General features: G+C 43.6%; 1 protein-coding gene across 1 annotated transcript; it reads left to right on the top strand.

Moving 5' to 3' along the window:
* Positions 1–5,705: 5,705 nt before the first annotated feature.
* Positions 5,706–16,902, top strand: LOC119720327. Its single transcript, XM_038189972.1, has 2 exons — positions 5,706–6,055; positions 13,741–16,902. Exons 1-2 carry the CDS (start codon positions 5,965–5,967, stop codon positions 15,738–15,740), a joined length of 2,091 nt encoding a protein of 696 aa, XP_038045900.1. The 5' UTR covers positions 5,706–5,964; the 3' UTR covers positions 15,741–16,902.

The following is a 16,902-nucleotide window of genomic DNA, read 5'->3' as shown; positions in this document are numbered from 1 at the left end:
TCAGTTTGGAGCTGTAAACAGTGGTAGAAAAATGCCTGAGTATTGTTGCTTGTGTTGTGTGTCTTGTTTTGTCTTGTATTGTTGGGCACATCCACCACAAGCTTCAGCTTTTTTGGATGATGCCGCCATGGAGTGAAAATAAATGTTTATTGAATTGAATTGAATTGAATAGAATATATCAAAGAGCACAGTATACCTCCGCTGAGCACGCCGTTGCCATTCAGACACCATTCAAACTCTTCATTTAATGAATGAGGCTTTGAGTTTGTGTTGATGAAATAGATCTATAATAAATCTACCAACATGATGTAATGTTGATCTCGAAACAAAATAATGGACTAAATTGGGTCAACACAATACAGAAGGTTTGAGAACCTGTGTCAGTATTTTCCTCTCTTTATCAACGGCACAGCACAAGAAAAAATCCGGCGGCGGGAAATCGGATTTCCTTCATAATTGATAAAGGACCCTGTATAACGAGATAGATATTAGTTTGGGAGAAGGCCAACTCACAGAAACAATGGCCGAGGAAGTCAGCCCCTGCACTTCCGTCCCGGTTTCAGGAATATCCAGCCGCATCATGTCATCTCTTTTTTTCGGTGATTGTTTATCGTGTGTATCCGTTCCAAGCACACCATGAGGTTCCGATAAAGATAATAAAGTGACCTTATTTTGGCAGAGAACTCAACGAGCCACCAAGGAACTGTTCTGGATAATGAAACACAAAAGTATCCAAGTTACACGTCTTGCTTGAAAACATTCAGGGCTGGGCTGGGGAGAGGGGAGCAGGCATAACACAGCTCATGCATCAGGTTGTTTTATCAGACTTGGATAAAACTACCTCTTTCGCGCTTGCAAAGGGCTATACCTTCAACTGCTGTATCATCGTGCACATTTTTAACCGGGCTCCTAATGACAATGGCCGTTAAAGAAGTCATTATGCGTTGTTCGCTTAAATTCGTGTCAAAGGGGTTAGGATGTGCCCTTAATTGAGTTAATGCCGCAGAGGATGTGATGGAACATTGCGCCTGTCGATATTCATTTACGGAATGGGCGTTCATAAAATCATTTCGCACATTGCGTGTACCCGTGGGAGGGCGTCCTAGTTTGGGCAGGGTTCATGGCTTTCTCTTTGGGATCATGAGTGATCGATCTCCAATAGAGGATGACAAGTAGACAAAGATAGATCTTTGGTCTTCTTTCTTAGCAAGAGTCAAAGGCATTGTGCGTTCACTAAGACAGAATGAAGCAACGTGGACTTATTGTACGTATTTCACCAATTTCAAATCCCTTCCCATTCCATCAAATCGCATCACATCCCATTGCATACCATCGCATCCCCTCGCATCCAATCCAATCCCATCCAATCCCATCCATTTCTGCCCCAACCTATCCGGTCCCATCCCATATCATCTCACGCCATCCAAACTATACCGTTCCAGGGCCGTTCCATCCCATCCTGTCCCAGCAGGGCCTCTCCATCCCATATCCAACTCCATCCCATCACATCCTGTCCAATCCAATAATATCCCTCTCCATTCACATCCCATTCCGTCCTATCCCATCCATCCATGCAATCCCATCCGAATCCATCCCATCCCATCCCATCCTGTTCCGTGCCTGCCTGTACCACCCAGTGTCACCCCGTGCCACACAATCCCATCCAGCCCCACCCCGTCCCACCCCATCCCAATCCATACCACCCATCCCACCCAATCCCATCTCATCAAACCCACCCCATCCAAACTCATCCCATCCCATCCAAATTCAAATCCATACCACTCATCCCACCCAATCCCATCTCATAAAACCCACCCTAACCCATCCTATCCAACCTCATCCCACCCCGTCACATCCAGTCACACGCCATCTCACTCACAACTCACCCCGCCCCTTCGCATCCCATCCCATGCCATTCTATCCCACTCCCATCCCACCCAATCCCATCCCATCAAATCCCATCCCAAACCAACCCGTCCCGTTCCGTCCCAATTTAAAAGGTCCAAATGTTTCACTATATATTGTTGAGTGGTTAGCTCTTAAAAGGGCGATAGGGTAATTCAGGACTACTTAAGTTCATGTAGTATTCATCGTTATCGGCATGATTTCTCCCCAAACGTCATTGCATAACACCCCCCCCCCCCCAAATTGAAAGACGGTCAGCTTTATCAGACAGGCTTCATTTCCTATGTAATTTAAGTACTTTGGAGAGGGATGGGTATTTCTCTTTGTTTCTGGAAGTCGGGGTATTGGTGTCGATGGCAATTTATTTACTTACCTGCAGCCCTAGAGGTTTTTTGGGAGCGTCTAACGTGGATAACTTGAATGGTAGCCGAGCATTTATCCAAATATACTCATGTGCAAAATGCATTCACCGTTGGGTTACAATTCTTACTTCATCCAAATAAATTTTATCATCTAAACGTATATTGCGTTTTTGTACCACGGTTTGGTGCGGCATACGGGTTATATCTCAAGTGTCTTGCCTGTCACTGCCTCATTGTGGAACTCCTTGGCAGAAACGTCACAGCGACCAATTTCCCGGCATACAACACACAGGAAGCTGAACATGTCTTCCGTCGGGTATTATTTAAGGGCCAATCATCAAGTGATTTTTTTTTCAATGAAACATATTGTGTGCAACTTTTTACTCTCTTAAATGTGTGAAAAGTGTTTTACATCCGTTTTTGGTTAATTTTATTGAAAAGTGCACTCCTTCAAACATTAAAAAAAAAATCATGCTGTTCCGGACAACTGAGGGCGCTGTTGCTGTGATGTCATTTCAGGAACACACTGTTCAGTTTAGGGGTTTTCTGTTCTAATAGTGAACCCACAAATGTGTTGATTGAAAACATTTGTGAGAAACGTTTGCTCATTGGCTTACTTCCATGTCCTAACACAATCACCAAAGACAAGATAATTTACTACAGCAAAATATGCAAAATTCTGGCAACTTTTGTGCTGAAATAGCGTAACATTGAGGTTCCTGCCTGACATGACGTTCATCACACATTACTCATGCATGGAAATTCGCATTAGCATAACAATTAAAAAAGCACCAAAATGCCCTTGAAAATGGCAAAACGAAAATTGAAAATACGATTAAATGGGACACAAAGGAGCATTTTCAAGGATTGCATTTAAAAAAATTGACATAGCGTGGGCCCATTAAGGGAAGTCAGCTTTCATGATAAGTGCAATAAATTTACCACGCACCTCTGCGAAAGGCCGCGGACAAAAGCTTCGTTAACTGCGCCTGCAATAAGGGCCCCCAATTATTGCTTTGTGTTAGCACTAGATTAATATGTGTTCAACGCGATAAGACCAGTTGCAATTCTAATTGCCGTTGTTGTGGGATTGCTAGGCTTTCTATTTAGAGTCATTAGGTTCATATGCAGCATTTGCATAATGGTGTAGGTCAGTTGAATCATTTATTATTCATCTGGATAATAGTTGAAACCATGGAAACGAGGAAACAACAGAGTGGTGATGAAATGTTGATGTCAACTGTACGGGCATTTACTGGTAAAAAACCTCGACATGAATAGCACGAAGTACCGAGCTGCGTATAATGTTATACAAACCATTTTAATATGGAACTTGGTAATAAATGAGATTCTTTTATAATCAGACTTAATTTTAAAACATTGGATATGAAAATGGAGTTAGATCTTTTTGATAGGGGCAAATATTTGTTTAATTTGATTCAGTTACCGACGCCTGGTATATTCAGCACCGTCGTCAGCTCCAGGCATTATAGGAGGGGCCAAAGTACCGGCTAGGGGGCACACCAAAAGAAAACAAAAACAAATCGTATCTCATTTTGACGCTTATGTTTGTTGCCGATAGGGGGGGGGGGAGGCAGTTGCAGCCCCCCCCCCCCCCCCTTAGCGACGGGCCTAGGAAGATTCCTTTAAGTTCTTGCATGTTGATTGACAGCTAAATGGCATGACAGATAATTCGGGTGTCGCCAAACCTTTTGGGTTATTGGTTCGAATCTCAGTGAAATCTTTCTGGTTTTCAGCACACTTTCTCGCTCTGCTGCTGAGACAGTCCGCAAAGTCGAGGCTAGCAACTTTGTACGAGTGCGGGGCTCGTTTGGCTGATCTCGGCAGCCAAGGCTTAGGGTGCCGCCTCGTTTCCTCCTCGTTCCATGGTGTTTCGCATTCGGGTTCGATGATATGGATGGACACAGAAGGAGGTGTGGTGGGCCGGGAAATCCGAGATCCCAGAAGAGTCCTACATGGAGTCGGCAGGGAATTCATTCCTTAAACCCCAAGTCCGGCTCCTGAATGCTCGGTCAGCACCACATATTTCATTTGTTTCCTCCAACCCTTTGAAACTTATGTTGAGAGTAACTCTGGCATGCAAAATGGGCATTTTAGAATTATAAAACATCCCATATTAAATATCCATGTCAGCAAAAATGTTCTGAGTGAAAAGAAAGTTTGGACTGATTCATCACGTGCTGTTAGTACATCAATAAAGTTAGCACGCGTGCACATATTCAGGGGCGTCGCTAGAACATTTTCAATGGGGGGGGATGTCGGACCATGATTTACTCTAACTTTTTTACAACAGCTCTCATTGGTTTTGTACACGTTTTCTAATCGAGGTCGTCCTCGATTTGGTTCCTGTCCTCAGTTCATCGATGATATTGCACGTGTGTGTCCTCGATTTACACCATGAACAAACGCACTCTTGTTTTACTATACTCCCGAGGACAACGCTTTGTGTTTTCCTTTGTCCCTGTAATATAACACACTCCCATAGACTAAGCACACAAACCTACCACAGAGGACCGTTTTGAACAAAAGACCCAACTCCCGAGGACTGAAAGAAACTGTTGTTCTCCCTCTGTCCCCGGGGGTTATGTAGAACACGTACATGTATAGACTTTAAGCAGGATAATGAGTGAGAGGGGCCCCGAGCAATACTGGAACGTTTTCCCTTGATAATGCTTTAAACGTTTCTGGCTACTCGATTCCCCCTAAAATAATCTCGAAGTAGGAGGATGCAATCCGTCTCACCGAACTATATTATATCTGGCCTAATTTTCCATACACAAATGAAAACCAAGTAAGAATCATGTCCAGTGGCTTATGCCTCACAGCACACCAAGGGCGGATCCGGGGGGGGGGGGGGGGCAAACGCAAGCGGGGCCATTGCCCCCCCCCCCAAAAAAAAAGAACAACCAACTTTTTTAAAAAGTGACGTCGCAATAAAGGCAGGCACTGCGTCGGGTACACCACCATCTTTTCCTTTAAAAAAATGCTTAAAGTGGTCATAAATTGCATCAGATCCCACCACAGAGCATCTACAATCCAAAAGAACCCCACGACGTTATTTTTGGACCCAATTTTTTGGGGGACCAACACTTTTTTGTCCCCCCCCCCCCGTGTACATGTACAACATAAACTATCCATGTAGGTTTCAACCCTACCAGGCATGGATGTTATCAAACGATGGGTGAAATCGCACAGGTTAAAAACGTATCCATATTTTACCTTGGACCATTTTTTTAAAAATGTTTTAAAAACTGAAGCTACATCATTTTGCGCTTCCAATTCCCTGTTTCAGATTCATGGCATTTAGTGCAGTGTAAACACGGATATGAAACCACGTGACGTCACTACTGGGAAAGTCATCACGTGAGGGCCAGCTTCCGCTAGTTGTCTGTGTGCATGCATGCTGCCCCTGCCCCGCTAGCTGCAGGCAGGCATTCAGCTGGTGAAACGTCGGTGAATCAGTCGGGAGTAATGCACGCTCTCAGAGCCGGTGGAGCTAGGACAGTGGGTGGCCGTAGCCGCGGTGCACCGTGCCCCAGAACGTGCGCCTTGTACGCCAAGTACCCAGGTTCACAGGATTTTTCTTTGCAAGCTACGGTCTGGCCAGTTTGAGGGGTTGAGACCTCTCTCAATTTAACAGCGCCACTCCTGAATTTGTTCAAAAGAAAAGTTCGCCATGAGGTGGCCAGTATTGTACCCGCCACTTTCCGTGTTGTTGTGGATAGTTGCCGTGCTCTACATAACGCCTGCTAATGGTGTTCAAAACGGTGAGTAATCGCACAGACCTTTAAAGATATAAAGTTCAGGTTAAAGCCACAAAATCTAATGTGTCATTCTTTTTTTAGAAAGATCATATCCCGATATTCCTATAATTATTTAATAACAGTTTTGGATTGATACTTAGGAATGTGTCTATTATGCATACCAAGCTTAATTCATCATAACAATAATTGCATTATCTAAAACCTTATTCCAAGAATGGCAAAAATGTTGCAACATCTACGTTAACATATTTTATATTAATGCTGTCATGGGCAAATGTGATCGTGGATCGAACAATTATGATCTGCATAATCCTTGTGCCAGTGTATATGCACCTCAAAGCAAATCAGTTGATGTATATTAAAACGCATCCATGCAAATCTGCCATGGCTCGGACCTTGTATGTTTCATTTGAAATGAACGACCTTCCCCATGCGGCATGTCAAAATAATGTTCGAAACCATGCAGACTCAAGTTGTCAATGATGCTAAACTGCTGAATTTAAAACGAGACGAAAACAAGGGATAAACTACATGGAGACTATCATGATTAAGAAACGTTATATACGAATTGGAATAAAGCATTCTATAAGTCACAATTTCCACGGCCCTATAAGACTAGGTTATAGTTGCTGCATTGTTTTTAATAGACTCAAGTGAGCCTCGTTCAATAAGTGCATTAAAGTTATGTGATCGGATTAGTTGTTAATTGAACATTAATTGGTTGTTAATTGAAATGTTAAGTGACATTAAAGCGCAAGGAACCATTCACACTGGCCAATGTAATTGGACCAAGATTAGTGGTAGAGCATAAGCCTAACCCTCGCCACATGATCGGCTCGGAATGGTTCGGTGCTCGTGGATCCCGTGAATAAAACAATAATAAAAATTAGTTTATTCTCCTAATTATATATTAAAGCCAGAAGATGCTTTATGTAACCATAATTAAAAGAAATCTACGAGGAGTTGAATTATTTTTTCATTTCTTTTTGGCTTTTAATTGGCATCCCTTGACACAGCGTTGTGGACTTTATTATATGACCCTTATCAAACAATGATGTCATACGGCGTTTTGTATCGAAATTGCCAACATTCTTTTACCAAGAGACCTACGGTACTTTTATGAAAAATGTTATAAGTATAAGGGTCGATTAATTTGAATGTTAAACACAAAGTGTGTTTTTGTCTCCCAAAAGTGGTCAGTGGTCAGCTACGTGCGGACCGGTTTCAAACGAAACGAGAGAGTGTTAATAGGCGTCCCGCAAAGATTCAATTAAAATACAATACAGTACAGTACACCCACAATAAATAAAATGCACGTCGACACCTCGTAAGTTGCTCGATATTAGTTCTTCTACCCCCAACACTGGGGTGGACGTGTGGCGTGTACTCAGCTCAAGGACATCATACGCGAACTTGTTATTAGTTATTCATTGGGAAGTATTTATTATTCATGCTCAGTTAAGTGGTGTTCCTGTAAGAGCGCGGAAAAATTTCTCAAATGATAATAAGCATAATTTGAAATGTTATCACGAATATGACACTTGAACCCGGAGTATATCTTTTGTAATTGTGTTACAGGTAAATCCGGTGTTATTATTGTCTGCATCAAAAAGAAAAAATGGCACATAGCAAATTACAGGCTTCATTATGAATGTCTGCCAAAACATGTGAAGCGTTAAAGATATTTTCCTGGTTCTGAAATGATACCGGCGCTTGTAATATTTCAGAGAAAATTTTGTGTCAGAAAATGTGCATGTCTTGCTAGTTTAGTTGCGCATTTTGTTAGTTCCGCATTTAAGAGCAAAAAAGGTTTTGCGATCCGTAGAAAATCTTTATAGTCAATGGCAGTTTAGTCAAATTTAGTTGAAACAAGATAGTACGGTACCCCAACAAAATGCATGCGTGCGTTCTCTGTATTTAAAGGGACATTACGTCCTGGAATGCGCCCAATTGGGCTGCAAAACGCGTTTTAAAGGAAATTAAATTAAAAAGGGCATTTAAAAGTAGGATGTAAACATCCACACGACCATCCTTTAAAAACTGGGCGTTTTTGTGTTTAATTCTTGCGATGGCTCACGAGAACGAATTTTGACTCCGAAAAATCGAACTTTTTGGGTGTTAGTCGTGATTCCAGTCACACACACATTCATTTGAAAGCATTTCTTAAAAACAAACAAATGTGTGCTCATCTGTTGAGTGAATATATTGACTTTTTTGTTTTAGAATAGAGCCTATAATTCCACGACTTATTTACGGCTGGAAACAAGTAGGCGTATACGTACATGCCACAAAATATCCGCCGCGTCTGATGTAAACAACCGGGTTTTCCCCGTCTTTTGGGGGGAACGGTAAGATATAGGTTAGTTTCCTTTCAACCAGACCTTTCAAATAGGATAAGTAAAAAATCCGAAACATTACATTTTCGGAGATTTCAGGCCGTAATGCCCCTATAAGGTTGCTGTGTTTACTTTAGGATTCATGTAAAGTTTTATATAAAAATGTTTTCGGTAGTTTGTAGATTATACCGTGTGATAGAAATTCAAATAGAGGGCTGCTTCATTGTGAAAAAATACAACAATAAAGGCATGTAACTTAAATTATTAAAACTACAGGAGCAGGTCTTGCACATATCGCTGAAAAATGAAGAGCATAATGTGAAAACACACGTTAAGTGTAAATTTGCACCGAAATTATTAGCAGTACAAAATGGATCCCATCACATAAACTTGCCAGTGATGCATCGAAAACAGCACACAAACGCTTGGCGCATGGCGTCAACAGACAAAATGTGGCTATATCTGCAGCGTGGTTACATTAAGCAGGCTAAGAATAAACGTGTACGGGCTTGGGGTCGAGTGGGGATACGAAGGAAATAAGCAATTTCGAGGCAGAAAAAACTTGGTGTTTCCGGGTCGTGTTTCCTGCATCATTATACCCAAGTGTCTTGGAGTGATAGGGAAGGATTTCGGATCCAGCAGTTCCGTCCAAAAAGATAGCGGATGTTAAGCCAGGCTTTGGAACAATTATTGAGGTAAAACAATAGAACATGTTTTCCCCTTCAGTCGGTGGAGTTGGGTTATTAAAACAAACATATGGTTTTATTGACTAAAATAAATGGCCGAAAGATAATTCACATGCATGTAAGTCAACATTATGCGTATGGACAAGACAGCGCATATTAGCTTAATTGGTTTGTTCCTTGGTTGTGAATTTTGTTGACATCCAGACGTGGGCTGTGTTCGAATGACTTGGCTAGGTCTTGATATTACACACGTGTCTGTGAGAAGTGGCTGCAGCCGCTGCCATAGACACCTGTGCAATTCAAGCCGTAGCCAAGTAAATCGGACACAGCCTATAGTACAGACGAGCTGTGTATCCGTCACACAGGTACCGTCGTGTATAGTTCGTTTAAATGTCGGATCTGTCTCGATTATGGTTATCTGTAAGTACGGCCTTCCAATCCTTTATGCACACTGGTGTGAACTTCAAGCAGAAAGTGGCAGAAAACTCTGGAGAGAAGAAAAAAAGCCCATCTGCGCCATTTTGAAAACGATCCATTGCAAAATAGAGCGACTTTCTGACCATTTCAACCTCATTTTCTCATTAATTTAAGTTCCAAGTCCGGATCAGCTAGAGCTTAGATCCTAGCTTACTTGCTATACAAACCCTCAATTGCAAAAGCCACAAATATCTTTGTCAAGAAAGAAACTGCCGCAAACAAATGGTGATTTTGACTTATTTACTAAGTCTGCAACCTAAAGTTTGGAGGTTAAGCGGCCTGTGTGGCACCACCAAGAGGCCATGGTAGTTCCAAACGAGGTCACACCGCAATCATAACAATTTGAGATGTGTGCTGAAGACTGCTGAAGAAGTTTCTCTTTCTCGATCAGTTCCTCAGAATTTTATAATGGTCATAATTTCTCCCTCATGATTCGTCCATATAGTATGTTACTGTCCGAATGGGCCGAACAAGGTGAAGTTATATAGGCCTAGTAAGGAAAAGCCACACATTGGAGTACTGACTGTTGGGCCTCCTCATTCAACATACAGTCTATAACAGTAATGTACAGTATATTGCTCAGACAGTTCGTCAGCCCATAATCAGCCTAACTTGGAAAAAGATGAGTTTAACCTTCTGTTTTGAAATCAATGTAATGGTGCTCAGTCGTCCATGACTGCATGCAGTGGTGCAAGACTGGTAAACCACCATTTGATTTTCAGTTGCATCCACACTGACAGCTTTCAAGGTCATATTTCAACAAACTAAACCATTTGTTTGGTTCAGCATTTTGTTTTAACACACCCTGTCTCCCACAGCTGAGTCGAATGTCTATATCCATTGATATTCTTACTGAGTGTTTTTCCGACGCGAAAAAGGTAGTCTTTATACCTAGCTCGCTACCAGACTAGTGTTCAGTTTGGTGCTTAGCTGTGTGTTTATGTTTGCACTTAATTAGCTAAAATCCGAAAAATAAATAATTGAAAACACTATAGTTATAGGCCTATCTCGGTTCACAGTGGTGAGGAGCTCAACTATTCATGTAAGTCTGTGTACAATATAAACGTATGCGAACACACGGCTCGCACTCACGCCAGTTTAATGATGCGATTTTAAATTATCTAAGCCGCCACAGCTGTCATGTTGAGTTGGGCGTAAATGCCCGGCTGATGATGGTCTGAACAAAAAAAATTACATAAGGAGAGGAAGCCTTGTCTTTCCCGGTCAAGACCGTATACATCTTGATATAGTCTGTCTCCAGGAAGAACAAGCAGAGCCTGTGATCCAAGACCAAAGGGAGCCTCCTTTCCTGAGATTGGCCTTCAGGCTGCAACATCCAGGGTAGCGTGTGTACGATATCAATTGAGGGCCTAGAAGATTAGCCCAAGCATGCGAACGTCCGCTATAAAAATTAGAAACTAAGTCTCTGTAGTTAATCAAGTTTACAGTTTGCAGTAAAGGATATTTTACGAGCAGGAGTACGGTCTTATCAATGAGCATGCACAACTTATTAAAAGAGTTGCCGTTCAGGCAATTTCTTACACATTTTATGAAAATAATTTCATGCTTGGTACGTATGGTGCCCTCAGCGAATAAGCAAAGAAGGGGGAAATCTTACAGCTCATCGTGCTCACATTGTCTGCTATTCAAATATTTCACCACATGAACTATTAAATCCCTGCATCAGATCAGCTTGGCAGAAAAAAAGCCAGAATGTTGGTAAGACCCCTAAAACGATGCGTCAGCCCTCTGTCTGAACACATTAACAGCAGCGCGGAGAGCAATCTGCACAGACGTATACTGATCGCAAGCACCATGCTATTCTTCTAAAACTTTTGTCGATGATTATAATTAGGTCTATATAGGAGTAGAGAATCGCGCTTCTGCGTGATTGTATGCACGGAAACAGGTTGATCACGCCAAGCAAACGCAGCACGGAGTTAACATCTGTGCGCCGGTCCCCTAACTGTCAACATTTTCTTCCCAGGGTATCTGCAAGTCATGGTGCACTTCCAGTAGCCCCAACATAACTGAGTCATACTATAATATGTCCATGTTCAGAAGTAGGGCCTCAAGTGCAACTAGTTACATAGCCAAACTCGTGTACCCCAGTAAATCAAGTGCAAGGACATTCACATGCGAGCTGTTACGTAGCCTTCTCCATTTTTACAAAGTCGCAGGGTTTACATCAAGAACTGATATACATGTACACGTATTTTTATCGGTAATATCTCCCTTCATTTTGCTCAGCACCCCTTGCATGCGACAAGCAAATTTTGCGAGGGATTATTGTGGTTTATATCAAACTTCTCGTTTACATTGAGTGCATGCTTTCAGAGCAAGTAACATATTTAATGCACATACATCCATAAAACAAATGCACTAAGTGTACTTTTAAATCTTAGTTGTCCATAATCAAAGAAAAGTTCAACCAATATGACACAAAGATAAATTAGGTCTACAATAATCACTATTTGAGCAGACCACATCAAAGCCATACTTTTAATCTTTTTCACGTGATCAGTATACAGAAAACCAATGCAGCTTATAACATTCAACAAAATTCTGCATAGAACTTTGGTGGAACTACCGTTTTCTTAAATATAAAGCAGAAGAGCGTTACTATTCAATTGTCAAGAACATAGTGCTCTTGTAAAACCCAGGCTGTTATCCAAACATGGATGGGCCTCCGGGCACAGACGCATTTGAATTAGTTGCCATGGCGGCGGTTAATAAGCCATGTCTCCTGACCAATCCCATGGCGCCGGTGGCGTGACGTCATCCATCAATCGTCCATTCACGGTGGATGTGTTTAATTGGGACAGTAGGCTGGCCAGAAATCAGATGGTTCCCTTTACCCACTGATAATCACCTATTTATGTTCGCTACTAATAAAATGCATAACCGTCATTCTATTTGAACTTGGAGGAAAGAAAGTGAGGAGAAACCTTTCACATACGTGATAAGGTTCAAGGATGTGCGTATTAATAGTTGCGGATCTTTTTATAGAACACACTCTGACTTTTGTGCATTTTATATGGAACATCCTTAACTTTTGACTGTATTAAATTTTAACCAAAATAGTTCTCAATTGTCATCGGTGATTTTATTTTGATACAAAACTTAATAAAATGGTAATGTCCAACAACAAGTTGATAATCATTATCAAAAAGATTTATACTTAGTTTAGACAGTAAATACACCTTCGTCTGACATACTGTCATTTTGAAATAGGAATCATATATCGAAGTCTTCATTACCACACATGAAAATCTTCTCCAGAGATATGCATTTCAACTCTATTGCAAGAAACCTAATTTCTTTCGTTGTCGATCATTGTGAAGATCTGCAGACGTGGAATCTTTATTTTCAATATCTTTTGGGAGTTGATTTTATGGTTACCGGCTGTGACTTGAAATTCGTCTGAGTTTCATTGTCATTTGTACCTAACCTACTTTTGTATCACCTCCATGAATTCGGTAGCCCGTCCTTATCTGAAAGCTCAAGGGTTTCCGAGGCTATTGTATTATCAGTTGCATTGTCTTCGTGGTATCCGGCTTCCAGCCGAGAGACCGGATCGGTCAGTCTAGCCCCGGTGTGACCCTTGGCTGAAAATGAGAGTGATTCGAGTACCAAGCGTTTACAACACGATAATACTGCCAAGCTATTATGACAATTACCCCTTTCGTTGAACCTACGACGAGAACCGAAACGTGGTTCCTTTTTGGTCTGAATTAATATTGTTTTATTACGCATGCATCCACACACAAGCAGGGGCGGATCCAGGAATTTTTGCAGGGGGGGGGAGGGGTTCAGGACCGTCAGTTCTTTATGTCCGATTGTTGCGGACAGGCAGACATATTACTATAATTGTTATAATTTTGTGTGTGTCAGAGCAGGGGGTTATAGATCCCCCCTCCCCTGGATCCGCGCCTGACAAGGTGAATTTGAAAGCAATTTGGAAGGCTTAACGTTCGTTGACCTCCGTTGTCCTTATTTCAAAACAGGATAAACGTTTGTGATAAAAACCTCAGTAGTGTGTCTGTTTTTTTTTTTTTTTCTGTTTCGTGTCATGAAGAGGAAAATATGTCGCACACAGAGTATTGTTCAGTATTAGAGTATTGGTCGCATGTCAGTCTGAAATTCTTAGTGAAAGTAAAACATTTTTTTGTTTGTTCATGTTGTACAGGAAATGACCCCTGCCCAGTGGCTGACAGCAAGGGTACGGAATTTGTTGTGGCCTTCATGGAGACAATGTCCCCGTCTGCGGACCCTAGATTGTACATCATCGGCGCCTCAGCTCGCTCTACTCGGGTCACCGTACAATCCCCCCGCGATGCCGACATCACTGTCTCCATCTCACACGAGTCTCGGGTCAAGGTGGTGCGGGAGGAAGGGCCTAGCACCGCCGCTGTCCTGGTCACGGCCGACCACGAGGTGACAGTGTACGGAGTGGAGGAAGGTAACTCCATGGATTCCTTCCTGGTTCTGCCTACTGACGCCCTGGGCACAGAATATTACGTGGTGTCCTACAGCATCTCAGACCGTCTGCAGAGGGATCAGAGGAAGTCCCAGTTCACGCTCCTGGGAATCTTGGATGACACCGTGGTGGATATTACGCTATCCGGGACTATAGAGCACGAGGGACAGCGGTATTGGAGCGGGGATCAGATAAGAGTAACGCTGAATCGACTACAAGTAGTCCACTTCGCCAGTGCTGACGAAGATTTGACTAGCACGCGGATTGTCGCCAGCAAAAAGATCGGTGTGCTATCGGGCAGCAAATGCGCCGACGTACCTGTCAACATGCGGTTCTGTGATCACTTAGTCGAGATGCTTCCCCCAGTGAAGAGCTGGGGTCGCTCCTTTATTACTTCTCCCCTGTTCGGGCGGACGAGTGGAGATGCATTCCGCATCATGGCTGCTAGGGACGACACTACAGTGGCCGTGTCTTTGTATGGTAGGGCCACGCTCCATGCCGGGGAGTTCTTTGAGATAGAAATCATGTCCAATTCCAGCCGGAGCATTACCGCTGACAAACCTCTGCTGGTGATGCAGTACAGTCTGGGCGGTGACGCAGACCAGACCACAGGAGACCCCTTCATGATGCTGGTTCCCGCTCTCGAGCAGTTCTCCAGCAATGCCGTGTTCTACACCATCGACTCGTCCTACTCTCAACTGACCGACTACGCCAATGTGATCATCGAGTGCCAGGACGTGAGAGGATTAGAACACAATCTATTCGAAATACCCGAGTCGTCTTTTGGCAGACTGGACCGACTTCGACATACCCTGGACGGCCGCGAATACTGTATGGCGCAGATGGTGCTTGCACGAGGTGTGCATTTCCTCAGACACTCAAAGGCGGAGACTCGATTCTCTCTGGCTCTATACGGAATGGGTGTCAACCAGGGTTCCATCGCTTACGGTATGCCTGCTGGACTGCGATTACTGGACCACACTTGCGAAGGCAGTATCACAGACACAGTTACATCTACCATGTTAACACCAAACGCCAACATGCCCACTCAACAATACCGAACTGTTGTTGAGATTCCAGGACAACATTTCGTTTCACCGGCACCTGGCCCATCTGTGAACGAAACGCCCACCCAGTCTTCAGGAAAATTTCTTACCCTGGCCGTATTTGTCGCTCTCTTCTCGCTGGTCACCATTTTAATTCTGGTTGTCTACATTGTCATTCTGCGGAGACGCATCCGAAAGCTTGAGGCTGAGCGTAAAGTGTACTGCCGCATGCAGCTCAGCCCCGTAGTGGTTGGAGCGGACGGATACATCGGACTGGATGGTAGTCAGCACCCTGAGCGGGACTATATGACGCTAAACAATCCGCAGGGAGTCTGGCGACTGGGCCGAGTGAGACGCACGGGCCGCTCGCCTGGAGGAGTCCCGTATGTGACCAACACTGCCATCAACACAAACTCCAACGGGATCTCGCACATATCTGAGCCAACCCTCGTGCCAAATAACAGGAATAGCGTGCACGGGGCGGCAGCCAGGAGAAAGAGCAGCGCCCCAGAGACCTTCAACCGCATAAGTGTGGATAGTAATCATGCACTTCGCTTTAGTAGAAGGAACAGCAGCAACGATGCACTGAGCATTAGCAGTCGACAAGGTAGCACTAGTACAAGGCACTCTCCTCCCGAGAGTCATGAGAATGACAGTGTGTGACTGAGAGACAGAACGGGGCCTGTCCCACTGTTGCCGATGGTGGGAATCAGGTAACGCGGAAGCAGAGCTTCCAGGAGCTCCATGACATCGCCGAGTGTCCAGACAAAGAGCCTCCTCCCAGGACCAGCCACCTAGTGCGTAGCATCAGCCAGCCATCATATCAGACATCTCTGAAGGTGAACGCTCCCAAAGTTTACTACTCAGTGCCCAAGAACAACCGGGCGCGGAACCACTACGACCATCCCAGGAAGCGCTCCAGCAGTGTGGAGGAGCCCTGCCCGGTGATCTTCTCCATGAAGGAGTCGCTCCTGAAACACGACGATGGCTACATGAGTATGAGGGATCATAGAACATCAGTGTCCAGTCAGGGCAGCTCTAACCTGTCCATTAGCTCCAGTCCCGTTGCCTTACCTTCGCCAGACACCACGTCGTACTCATTTGTACCCGATGAGGCTCAGAATATTGGTCCTGACTCTGCAGAAACGGATTCAACAGACTATACGGAATTGTTTTAACACAAATTTCGCAAACTGTCAAAACAGCAAACGTGCCTTAATTCAGCTTTAGTTTAATAGAACTTACAAGGATCCTTCATTTGCAGGTCATTGTCGGGAACCCATTTATATTTGTATTGCTTGTGAATTGTGTATATGAAAATCATCCAAATGTAACGTCTAGAATTAACCGAAAATGAAATTACAATTGGTTGGCGGGTTTTTGAGCAACCCTGCTTTTAATTTTACCACCAACTGATCATTGTGAAAGAAGCACATGGACGTGACAATGAGTGAAGGGCAGTACAAGAAGTATCCAAACAAACCTCAAGTAACGCAGGTGCACAGAGTGTATGCAAACGGTATACGTAAATCGCCCCCTCCCCCAATAGTATATTTGGGGGGAGTTCTGTGGTGTATCATTCAGCATATGCGAGGAGGGGATCAGTAAACCACTAGACCCTCTGAAGCTAGTGACAGCTGCACTCACTGATCCCGCTGATAGCTGGACATGCAGCGGTCATCCGGCCACTCCCCAAGTTACCCAAAGTCGTAGCTCAAACCAATGATCAAGTATAACCGGAACTTTGCGGATAATTCACCCAAGTCCTTTTCCGGATATTCCGGATTTGCGTCTTTCCATTGGTTAACCAAAAATTTCCCTTGCT

Source organism: Patiria miniata, unplaced genomic scaffold (assembly GCF_015706575.1).
Source record: "Patiria miniata isolate m_02_andy unplaced genomic scaffold, ASM1570657v1 HiC_scaffold_13, whole genome shotgun sequence".
In the NCBI taxonomy this organism is placed as follows: domain Eukaryota; kingdom Metazoa; phylum Echinodermata; class Asteroidea; order Valvatida; family Asterinidae; genus Patiria; species Patiria miniata.
The sequence above is the reverse complement of the archived record's forward strand: the minus strand, read 5'-3'. Positions and strand labels throughout refer to the sequence as shown.